The sequence below is a fragment of the Urocitellus parryii genome, chromosome 11 (genome assembly GCF_045843805.1).
Source record: "Urocitellus parryii isolate mUroPar1 chromosome 11, mUroPar1.hap1, whole genome shotgun sequence".
Taxonomy (NCBI): domain Eukaryota; kingdom Metazoa; phylum Chordata; class Mammalia; order Rodentia; family Sciuridae; genus Urocitellus; species Urocitellus parryii.
In genome coordinates this window covers 529,847-541,624 of record NC_135541.1, presented here as the reverse complement: position 1 = coordinate 541,624, position 11,778 = coordinate 529,847, and the positions used below count along the sequence as shown (strand labels likewise).

Genomic DNA, 11,778 nt, shown 5'->3' with positions numbered 1-11,778 from the left:
GCCAGCATCCTCGCACCTGGGCAGTGGCCGTGACCCATGCTGCCCGCCCTCCAGATAAGCTGGTTCTCCTGGGCAGGACCCCAGCATGTCATCTTCCACCAAACCCGAGGCTCCGGAGAGCGCTCCCGGCCCTGCAGAGGAGCCCAAGGGACAGTCGGCTCCAGCCTGGGGCGCTCTTCTCGGTCACCGAAGCGAGAAGATGGCCTTCACCAGGAGCGAGGGCAGCCCGGAGGAGAGCCTGCTCACTGTCACCATCACGGAGACCACAGTCCTCGAGTCAGGCCTGGGCGTGTGGAGCCCGCGGGCCCTCAGCTACCTGTCGCTCTGGTTCTTCCTCAGCTTCTGCACGCTGTTCCTCAACAAGTACATCCTGTCCCTGCTGGAGGGCGAACCCAGCATGCTAGGTAGTGCCCGGCCGGGAGGGAATGTGGGCGGAGGGCTCAGCGGGCAGTGTGGTCAGCGTGGCCCCCGCGCCCCTCAGGTGCCGTGCAGATGCTGTCGACCACGGTCATCGGGTGTGTGAAGACGTGCCTGCCCTGCTGCCTATACCAGCACAAGCCCCGGCTGGCCTACCCACCCAACTTCATCGTGACCATGCTCTTTGTGGGCCTGATGAGGTAAAGACTGGCACTCGCCGAGTGTCAGTTACTCCAGGCATGAGATGCCTCTGACCACTGATGGTGGGAGCGCTTCTGCCGGCCGTGGCTGGGCCCTGCTGGGGAGTGTCGGGTCTGGGCCTGAGGAGGCAGTTTGTGCATCTCCATGCCATGTGTCCTCACCAGATTGTTTGTCAAGAACCAGTTTAGCATCAGCTGGAGGGAAGGTGCCTTCTCCCAGGGTGCTGCCCTGGTGTCCCCCAGCCTGAGGGAGTCACACTCGGGGTGCTAAGCCGTCGCCGGCAGGGTGGTGCTGGCGAGGCTGGTCTGACCAGAGTGCCAGTGCTGAGGATGCCCGTGCTTGCTGTTAGGTTCGCAACGGTGGTTCTGGGGCTGGTCAGCCTGAAGAACGTGGCAGTTTCCTTTGCCGAGACAGTGAAGAGCTCTGCCCCGATTTTCACCGTGATCATGTCTCGGATGATCCTGGGGGAGTACACAGGTGAGTGGCCCTGGAGCCGGGCTCACTGTCCTGTCCTCCCTGCAGTGTGCTCCAGCTCAGAGCAGCTACAGCCCTGGGGTCACAAAGTGCCAGCTCCTCGCCGCCCCTCCCTGACATTTGCTTAGGGTCATGAGTGCCTCACGGGCCACCTGACAGATGTCTCCTGTGCCTACCAGGAGTAGGGTGCTCGCAGGTCAGAGGGAGCTGTGCCTCATGCCCCAGCCTGGTGGAGAGACAGGCAGCAGTGTGTCCGGGGTGGGGCCTGACTCCAGTGGGCAGTAGGTGAGCTTCCTAGGGTGGCTCCACCATCTCCCCTGAGCCTCAGCACTTGGGCTCATCTTCGGACCGGCAGTCGTTTCTGGGGACCCTCCCATGTCTCTCCATGTTGCCAGAGCGTGACTGTGGGTCTCAGGTCTCTGAGGCCCAGCATACACCCCTCACAGAGGAGGGCCCCAGTGTGCAGGCTGCTGCAGGGTGAGCCTTACTTGGGCTTCCTCTTGGTTTGTCTCCCTGTGACTTGAGGAGCTGGTGGCCTTTGTTTTGGAGTCAAAGTGAAAGCCCCACCTGTCATCCGAGGGGGTGGGAGGTGCCTGGGCCCTTGGAGGGATCTGTGCCAGTCCTACCTGTGCGTCCTGCCCTTCAGGACTGCTGGTAAACCTGTCCCTCATCCCCGTCATGGGAGGCCTGGCCCTGTGCACAGCCACTGAGATGAGCTTCAACATCCTGGGCTTCTCAGCTGCATTGTCCACCAACATCATGGACTGGTGAGTCACTAAAGATGTGCAGGATGGGGGTGCCTGGAAATGGCGCTGGCCCTCCTCCTGCATTCACGGGTATTCACGCCCAGGCTGGCTCAGAGTCACTCCTGCGATTCAGCAGGGCTCCCAGTGCCTTTTCCTGAATAGCAAAGCGGTAAGTCCCCAGTGAGGCACCTTCTTCTCAGAAGCAAGCCTGACCCTGAGGATGCAGTCCTACTTCAGACGCTGCTCAGGCTGACAGTCACCAGGCCTCAGGCTGAGCACAGGCTCTGGGTCGTGGTGGTGCTCACAGGTGCGTCTGCTCTCCTGGTTAAGTGGCCGTCCACGTTCAACTGCAAAGAGGCTACCTCTGGTGGCAAGAAACTGCCACATAGCCAGGCCCTGGGAGGCGTGCGGTGTTGCTGGGGTCCTGTGCAGGCAGAGGCCAGGACGCCTTCCAGCCACCGTTTTGATTGGTGCAAAGCAGGTGGTTCCCCACCCGCTGTCAGCCCTGCAAAACCTTCTCTCAGGGTTACTGACTACTGCTGGGTCCCTCTCATTTCTGAGTGAGGTGGGGAAAAGCAGCCAGGCTTCCAGGAACAGGAGCAGGTCGGCCCTCCTCTCACAGCAGGGAAGAGCTGGCAAGTCTGAATAGTGCAGCTGCCTCTAAAAGACAGAAATCATCTTTCTGTTTTGGTCCTGGTGTTGAACTGGGGTGCTCACCCTGAACTCCACCCTGAGCAGCACCTTGAGCTGCACCCCGAGCTCCACACTCCACCCAGGCTCCACCCCGAGCTGTATCCCGAGCTCCACCTGAGCTCCACCCTGAGCTCCACCCTGAGCTCCACCCAGAGCTCCACCTGAGCTCCATCCTGAGCTCCATCCTGAGCTCCAACCCAAGCTCCAACCTGAGCTCCTGACAGCCCTTGCCACTCTCTCGCACTGTGTTTGTGTCCTAGGAGCGTGCCAGGGCCGCACCACCTGTGCGTGTGATAGGTCTCTGTCAGCTTGTTGGAGGGGCATCACGGCATCAGGTGTCCACAGCCTGATTTCCAGGAAGGCCTCTTGTTCATACGCAGGCAGGACTTCATGTTCACAGGCAACCTGCTGAATCCTGTGCTCGAGGTCCTGGTTTCTGGCTGTCCTCGGAGCATCTTAAGGCAGATAGATTGCCTGGCGGAGCTGGGAACCTCTGGAAGGGCTGGGGCCAGGGTCACAGAATCTCGAGCCCGAGCCCTAGTCCGGGCCCATGGCGGGCCAGTAGTGCTCACATCACCAGTCCTCTAGGATGCTGGCGTAGTCAGTCACAGCTCACACTGTGCTGGGTGCTGGGTGCTGGCGAAGACACATGTCCTGTGTACCCCAGCCGTGTGTGTCCCCACAGCCTGGTGTTCGTGAGCTCTGGCCGTGTTTTCCCACAGGGTCTCCATGTAGGTGAAGTCTGTTCTGCTCAGTCACGCCCGCCTCTGAGAGCCCCAGGTGCCTGACTGAGGCAGGCTGTGACTCATGGGAGTTTTATCCAAGAAGGGTTTTGTGAAGCCTGAGATAGGACCCTGAGTACTTCCTCTTGCCCACCTGTGAGGAGTGGCATGGTGCCCACCTCCCAGCAGGCAGATGCTTGGAACCCCTGGTGGGGCACCTGCTCCCAGCAGGTGCTCAGTGCTGTCCACCAGGCATGGCCATTGATGTCACTGCTAACAGGAAGCCCAGCCCCTTCTCCTGAGGGCCACGCCGACTCAGTTCCATCCTTAACCTTCTCTTCTCTCTGTTCTAGTTTGCAGAATGTTTTTTCAAAAAAGCTCCTCAGCGGGGACAAATACCGTTTCTCGTAAGTGTCACAGAGGGTGGACATCTGATTTTGTAAGGCCCATGAGGACTTTTGCCCATTTAAGTTTCCAAATACTGTTGGACAGGATGGCACACACCTGTGATCCTAGTGACTTGGGAGGCTGAAGCAGGAGGACCTAGAGTTCAAACTCTAGCCTCAGCAATTTAGTGAGATCTTGTCTCAAAATAAAACATAAAAAGGACTGGGGATGTGGCAAGGGAGTGGTCATGGGCCCTGGGTTCGATCCCCAGTGCCAAGAAAGAAGACTCCAGATGCTCCTGGAAGACATGGCATGTTTCCCCCTGGGCTTAGGAGGCTTTGGAAGTATTTTGTCAAAAAGTAGGGGAAGGCCGGGCCTGGTGGCAATGCCTGTACTCCTAGCTGCTCGGGAGGCTGAGACAGGAGTATCATGAGTTGAAAGCCAGCCTCAGCAACAGCGAGGCAAGGCGCTAAGCAGCTCAGTGAGACCCTGTCTGTAAATAAAATTCAAAATAGGGTGGGGATGTGGCTCAGTGGTCAAGCTCCCATGAGTTCAATCCCTGATACCCAACCCCACCAAAAAAAAAAAAAAAAAAATAGGAGAAAAGGAAAACTCAGGGAAAGGACCCTTCAGCTTCCTTGTAGGCCTGTCTGACAGCCAGCCTGGTCCTCGTTGCCTTCTCAGTTCTGGGCAGCCATGGGTGTCCACGTCTGTGTGTCAGCACTGTGATGTGTTCTTTCGTGAAATCCCCAGGGAAATCCCGGCCCCCAGGCACGGGGAGGTCAGGAGTCTTCTGTCCCCACAGGGCCCCGGAGCTGCAGTTCTACACCAGCGCTGCTGCTGTGGCCATGCTGATCCCTGCCTGGATCTTCTTCATGGTGGGTTTTAGAAGTGGGCCTCCCACTGTAGCTGGGCCCCATCTCTCTGGCAATTTCTGACACAATGACTTACCTTTGCGAGTGGATGGCTGGGGGGTATGTGCTTTGGAGTGGGCTGTACATACAGGAGCTGTCCACAGCTGCAGCAACTTGCAGAGATATCTGTGTGAGGATTTTTAGATTTGTTTAAATTATTTTTTTAATTGGATTTAATTTTTGCAGTGCTGGGGATTAAATGCAGGGCTCTCTACCACTGAGCTGCACTCGCATCCCTTTTTACTTTTCTCACTACGTTGTGGGGTTGACCTGGAACTTGCCATCCTCCTGCGTCAGCCTCCTAAGTCACTGGGATCACAGGTGTGCAGCAAGTGATAAATGCCTGCTGCAGAACAGGCAGTGTTGGGAGTGAAGCCCGAGCCGCCCTCCCTGGCCTCACTGCCACACTTACCTGTGCGTGATGGTGTGAGTCCACGCGTGTGCCAATGCACGCACCATGCCCGCGTCACGCCTGTGCAGACCTTTCCCTTCACCATGGACACACCCAGCTGGGGGCCCTGGCTGCCTCCCGCCCTCTCCTCTTGGGAACAGTGGCGAGTTTCTCCCACCCGTGTGCCATACACCCACGAGGGCGTTTCCTGGGTCACCTTCTCAGAGCTGGAGTGCGCTGCGTGTCTGCATATTTCTTTATCGTGATGAAACACACAGGACAAGAGCTTCCTGTCTCGATCCTGTCAAGTCCAGGGGCACTAAGCAGAACATGTTCCCGGTGTCCATCACACAGCCCACCCAGAACTTCCTCTCCAGCCCAGACCTGCGCCCTGTCCAGGGCTCCCCTCCGTCCCCAGCCCCATTGCCACCGCCTCCTCTCTGGCTCTGGGCAGTCAACTCCTCTGAGGGCTTCTGCTGGTGGGATCCACAGTGCTTGTCTTTTGTGTCTGGTCAGCACGACCTTTTTTGTATGTGTGGTGCTGGGCATGGAACCCAGGCCTCGTACACGCCCGACAGGCGCTCTGTCCCCAGGTTGCCCTCCGCCCAGCACAGCTTTTCTGAGGTTCTTCTCTGATGTGGCATGTGCCAGCCTAGCTCCTCCTTAAGGCCGAGTGTTCCCCAAGTGTAGGCAGACCTCTCTGGTTTGTCCACTCACCATCCATAGGCACTCGAGAGTGCTGCTGCTGGGAACTCCGGTCACACGTCTCCCTGGGAGGCCCTGATTTCAGCTTTTTGGGTATGTGCCCGGCAGTGGGACTGCGGGATGCTGCAGTGGCCTGTGTTTGGTTCCTGGAGGGACTGCCACCCTGGTCACCACCACACCGTTGTGCAGGCTACTGTTTCCCCAGACCCTCTGCAGCACTTTCTGGCTTGTGCTGAGGGCCATTGAGGGCTTTTGGTGGTAGCTGTCCTCACAGAAGTGAGGTGGTTCTGTCGTCCCTCCCTCGTGACAGCGTCTGTGTGCTTGCGGGGGATCCCGAGTGTGGCAGTTCTGCAGGGACCTTCCTTTGTGCCCTCCTTAGCGGGCCAGCAGAGCAGCCTTTGGTTCTGGCCCTAGGACATGCCCATGATTGGGAGGAGCGGGACAAGCTTCAGCTACAGCCAGGACGTGGTGATCCTGCTCCTGACAGATGGTGCCCTGTTCCACCTTCAGAGTGTCACTGCATATGCCCTCATGGGGAAGATCTCCCCGGTGACATTCAGGTAAGCAGAGACTTCCCGAGGGGCACAGTGTGTCCAGGTGTTTTGCAGAGAAGACCTGAAGTCTGGCGTCTTCCGTGGGGACGCCTGGTGCCCCGTGCCCAGTCGCTGGGCCGTTCTGCACCAGCACCATGTGAATGTGAAGTGCAGTGAGCCTGAGAGGAGACGTCCCCACAGGTTTCCACTAGAAGTTGACATTAGAGACGTTTTTGGGACTGGCTGAGTGTTTTTCTCAACAGAGCAGCCAATGGCACTGTCTATGAGAGTGGGACCTCCTGCCTTTGTGCTGTCCAGCACAGGAGCCGCTGGCCACACATGGCTCCTGAGCACTCAAAATGTAGCAGGTGCAGCACCAAACAGGGATCCCTTTTGCGTATGGTGCCAGGGGTGGTGGACATGTGCTGGACAAGTGCCTCAGCTGCATCCACTCGGGGTACTTTTTTTTTTTTTTTTTTTTTTGGTACCAGGGATTGAACTCAAAGCACTTAACCACTGTATTTTATTTAGAGACAGGGTCTCATGAGTTGCTAAGAGCCTTGTCAAGTTGCTGAGGCTGGCTTTGATCCTATGCTTCAGCCTCCCTAGCCACTGGGATCACAGGCGTGTGCAACCATGCCTGGCCCTTTCTCTCATTCTTTAGAGAACAGGATGAAGTATTTAGTGGCAAAATGGTGCAATGTCTATGAGTTATTTTAAAATATCTCAACACAAAGAAAGAAAGAAGCACATGTAGCAAAAGCTATTCACCAAATCTAGCTGCTGGGAATGTGGCTGTTGGCTGCCAGGTTTTTCCACTTTTCTGTTTGAAATTTTTCATAACAAAAAGTGACCCCAGGGGGGCTGGGGATGTGGCTCAAGCGGTAGCGCGCTCGCCTGGCATGCGTGCGGCCCGGGTTCGATCCTCAGCACCACATACCAACAAAGATGTTGTGTCCACCGAGAACTAAAAAATAAATTAAAAAAAAAAAAAAAAGTGACCCCAGAGAAAGAGGGAAGGAAGGAGGGACCAGGTGACGCCCTGTCTCCCACAGGCCCCGTGCAGCTCCACCTGGGTGCCCACAGGACTCTCCAGGCTGGCTGCACATGGCCTGGGCTGAGCGTCCCCTGCCTCTGCCCTTTTGCCACAGCGTCGCCAGCACCGTGAAGCACGCCTTGTCCATCTGGCTCAGCATCATCGTCTTCGGCAACAAGATCACCAGCCTGTCAGCTGTCGGCACCATTCTCGTGATGGTGGGTGTCCTGCTCTACAACAAGGCCAGGCAGCACCAGCAGGAAGTCATGCAGAGCCTGGCCACAGCCACCAGCTGGGTCCCCGAGGACGACACAGAACCAGTGGGTCCCCAGGACTCCAGACAGCATGTTCACCCCTGAACACGGGAGGCCTCTGGCTGCCTGGGCACTGCATGCTCCCCCTGCCGCTGCATGGTCCCTGGAAACCAGCCAGGGCTGCCCCCTGCATTACACAGTGGGCTGAGAGCCAGAGGCTCCAGGGACCAGCCCTCGTGGGACACAGACTCCACTGACAGCTGAGCACTGGAGGAGGGACCAGCCTGCACCCCCAGGCTGACCAGGCTGCAGCTGGGCCAGACCCCACCACCTCTGAAGGGACTACTGGGCCACATGTGCCCGGGCTCCAGTGCCAACACGAGCTTCTCCCTGCCTGGTGCCAACAGAGACCTCAGCTCCCACACCAGCCACCACAGGCACCGAAGCTGCCTGGTCCCCAGCCATCCACAGACCATCCCAGGTGCCAGACCTGGGCATCAAGGCCACAGGAGCCTGCAAAACACAGAGCAGGCTGACAGGTCCCTAAGCAGAGGTCTCAGCTGCTGAGAGGGGGCGAGACTCCTCTCGCTGCTTCAGAGCTGTCCTTATGGAGGGCCCTATGGCTGCCATTTGACCCCATAGCCACAACATCATGTGACAGGGATTGTCCACTGAATTGCTCTGTGAGGGGAAAAGCCACCCGTCGCAGCCTGGCACCGTGCCCCTCACCGCGGGGGTGGTTGTTCATTCTGGAGGCTGAGGACAGATCTCTCTGGGGGGTTAGCTCCATTCACACCTCAGACTCGTGTGTGAAGCGGGCTGTACTGAGGTCCCTGATCTCCTGCTGGAGTCCGCGGGGTGGGGGGGCAGCTGAGCAGGGGAGCCCTTGCAGAGCACTTAGCACTCAGGTTATGCTGCGTGACACTCGACTTTCCAACAAAGCTGCAGCCACATGGCTTGTGGACCTGGTGTGTCAGGTGGCCATGTCCAGGCACACAGCCATGGCTGCCCCCGAGGGACCACGATATGGTAGCGCCCCAGCCACTGGGCGGACTGAGTCTCAACTGGGTACTAGAGCTGCAGTCAGGCTGGCACTGGCTCTGCCCTTCGTCCTGCTGGAGTCTGACCTGGGTGCAGGCACTCTTTGGCCAGCCAGTCTGAAACCTCTGTGCCCTGAGCTTGGGCTTGTGGGCTGCAGCCACTGGGCACCCACTGTTCCCGGGCCTATCCCCCCACCACTCGTCAGGTCAGGGGCAACCATCATCAGCTTACTGGTATTCCAGTTGTCTTCTCAGCTGGGGAATAGGAAAACAGTTCCTCCCAGAAGTAAACTCCCAGAAACAAAGAGCAATAATCATGCCTCATTTCTTTCCACCTACTTGAAAAGGTTTTTCATGATGATGGATCAAAATGAGGTCTTTTAATCCACAAGCCGCCTTTTTAAAGAAGCTGGCCTGTGTGCGAGGATGGGCCAGCTGTGTGCTCCTGCACGCAGGGTCACCTCCACTGTGAAGATATTTTCCTGTGTGATTCTGCCCAGGTTTCTGTTTCCTTCCTCTTCTGCTTTCCCCCAAAACTGAAGAAAAAGAGGTGGAGGTGGCATTTGGGTGGTGCTGTTGGATTGATCTGCACCAAGGCCTGGTCCACTCCCAAGCACATGCTACCAAGCTCTGACAGAGTGAGGGGTAGGCACTTTTGAGTTTGCTGAGAGGTCCAGGCGCCTGGCTTCCGAGTATTGTTTGGAATTTCTGGTGCGCTATCTCCTGTGGAATTAGGAAGTTGCCTGTTGTGACTCACCCCTCCCCTCCTGCTTCAAAAGCAGCACTCAGCTTGTTTTGATTTCCTTAAATCACTAGCAAGCAAGGCAGTTCCTGTAAGGATGCTTTGGAAACCTCCATGCATCCTGGGCAGGAAGATGGTGGAAGCCTAGCTTGGCCAACACCAAGCCCTCACCCACGCCCACCTTCCTTCCTGTCTTGCACCAACCCCTACTTCTCCTGGCACTTCTAGGACATACCCAAGGCCTGGCTTGGCCCTGTGCTGACGATTCTCTCTTATTATGTCTGTCTAGTCTTTTATGGAACCACGGCAGATGTGGTGTGGGAGCCCAGGTGCTGGACCACTGCTGGGCTGGTAACTCCTCCTGTGGCCTTGGTCTGTGCCTTGTAAACAGCACACCAACCAGACCTTCCCAGTGGGGTATCTGCTTCTTCCTTAACCCATACTTAGATGTGTATAGATTTCAAATTTTGAAACGACTTCCATGGGGGCTGGGGAGTAACTCAGTGGTCGACCACTTGTCTAGAGTATGCAAGGCCCTGGGTTCCATCCAGAGCACTACAAGGGAAAAATGAAAACCTCCACTACTAACTGCATAAAATGCTTTTTAAAAAATCTGATAGTCATAATTTCCTGTATATCAGCATTAAGAGTCTGCCTGCTGGGAAGTTGAGAACACTCTTGCACAATTCAAAATGTCTCTAATTTTTGAAAAATGAACAGTGAGTCGGAGACAGTTTTAAAAAATGCTACATAAAGAAATCAACAAAATAGAGCTGCTTTGTAGCATGTCTTAAAATGCTTGTCAGAAACTTGTGGGCTTAGCTTCCCTGTGAATGACCACTAAAACAGGTCAGTGGACAGCAGAGGCACAGCAGCTTTTATACCTGTCCAAGTGATGGACTTGTGTGTTTTGTTTAGGTGCTGGGGCACTCCATCACCAAGCTACATCCCAGCCCTTTTTATTTTTTATTTTGAGTCACTAAATCACCCAAGCTAGCCTCAAACTTGCCATCCTCTTTCCTCAGCCTGCTAAGTTGCTGTGGTCACAGGTGTGCGCTACTGTGCCCAGCTCCAAGCATTGTGCTTTCTAAGGTCTGGAAGTATTTACCCTGTTACCCTGGGTTGGAAAAAGTAAGCACCTATGTTATCATAGACAGAAATCAATTTTTTAAATTTTTTTTGTAGTTGTAGATAGACAGAATGCCTTTACTTTTTTTTTTTTTTTTTTTTTTAATGTGGTGCTGAGGATTGAACCCAGTGCCTCAGGCATGCTAGGCAAGCACTTTGCCACTGAGCTACAGCCCCAGTCCCAATTTTTTGTGGGGGTGGGGCTTTCTACCAAGGGCTTCATTCCTTCTTAAAATATGTTCACTGCCTGGTTGGAACTTCTTTTATGTGGGATCAAACCCAGAGCCTAGCTCATGGTAGGCAAGTGCTCTACCACAGGGCTACGCCCTCCACCTATTAAATTGAAAAATGAGAACATCCCAGCTTTCCTGATGAACATCCCTGCTCCTCTGCCCTGTCTAAGGAGCCAAGAGCAGATCCTTCAGGTGGTCATGCTGATTGTGAGTTGCTGCTAACTGCAGCTCAGTACAGAAAACTTCAACTTCACACTCTCTGGCATATTTCTCCCTGTTTTGCTGGGGTTCTTGGTTCTGGGTTTGGTAGTTGCTGGACCATTACTCAGACATCCAAATTCAGTTTGAAAAGTCTTTTGTTTTCATTTCTGGAAAAGTGCATTCAGCTCATTTTCAATTTCTAAACTATTTGCGGACATATGCTCCTGCCTTCAGGGTATTGTAGACTCCATCCCAGAGGACTTCAGTAGGGTGACATTCCCACACTGAAAAACTTGATAATCATATCAGTAATTGCCTGCATCAGAGCCAAATTACATTTGCTTTATACCAAACAAGACTGAGGAGAACTATCATACAAAACGTTTATGCTGTTTTGTGTGTCACCTATTTCAGTATTTATGTGACTAGATTAATGCTTTCAAAAAATTTGGTTCTCTTAAATAACTTAGGTGAATCCCTGTTAATTCCACTCTGGTAATAAACTGGTACTGTGTAATTAATCCTGTGGATGCCTCCTGGTTACTTTTGTCTAAATGAAGCAGCTAAGGTAGCCATGGTCAGTGGCTCATGTTCTGCAAAAGGGGAATCAATGTCAAGTGTGCACTTCTTCCATTTTCCTTTGTATCTCTTCCATTTATGCTAACAAAATTATCAAACTCGGTTTCTTAATTGCCTTCACCAGTTTTTGGCAGGGAGGGAGGGGAAAAATAAAGGCTCTCCAGTAACTAAAATTCGGGAAGTAAGCATTTCATTCAAGAGGGGAAAGAATCCCAATACCCCTCAACTTTTTTTATGCCCTTGTCTATTTCTTGTTAGTCTTCTGCATTTTTCCATTTCAGATCCATGGCTGGTTAACTTCAATAGTCTCTTCAAAATGACTCAGGATGTTGCTAGACTTAAAAGTCCACAGCATAACTTGACATGGATATATGGAACACTA

General features: G+C 54.4%; 1 protein-coding gene across 1 annotated transcript; it reads left to right on the top strand.

Moving 5' to 3' along the window:
* Slc35e2b (solute carrier family 35 member E2B) lies at window positions 1–11,338 on the top strand. The gene is made up of 8 exons (XM_026414866.2): window positions 1–404; window positions 482–617; window positions 968–1,095; window positions 1,739–1,859; window positions 3,607–3,660; window positions 4,446–4,518; window positions 6,065–6,210; window positions 7,335–11,338. Exons 1-8 carry the CDS (start codon window positions 86–88, stop codon window positions 7,576–7,578), a joined length of 1,221 nt encoding a protein of 406 aa, XP_026270651.1. The 5' UTR covers window positions 1–85; the 3' UTR covers window positions 7,579–11,338.
* The last annotated feature ends 440 nt before the right edge of the window (window positions 11,339–11,778 follow it).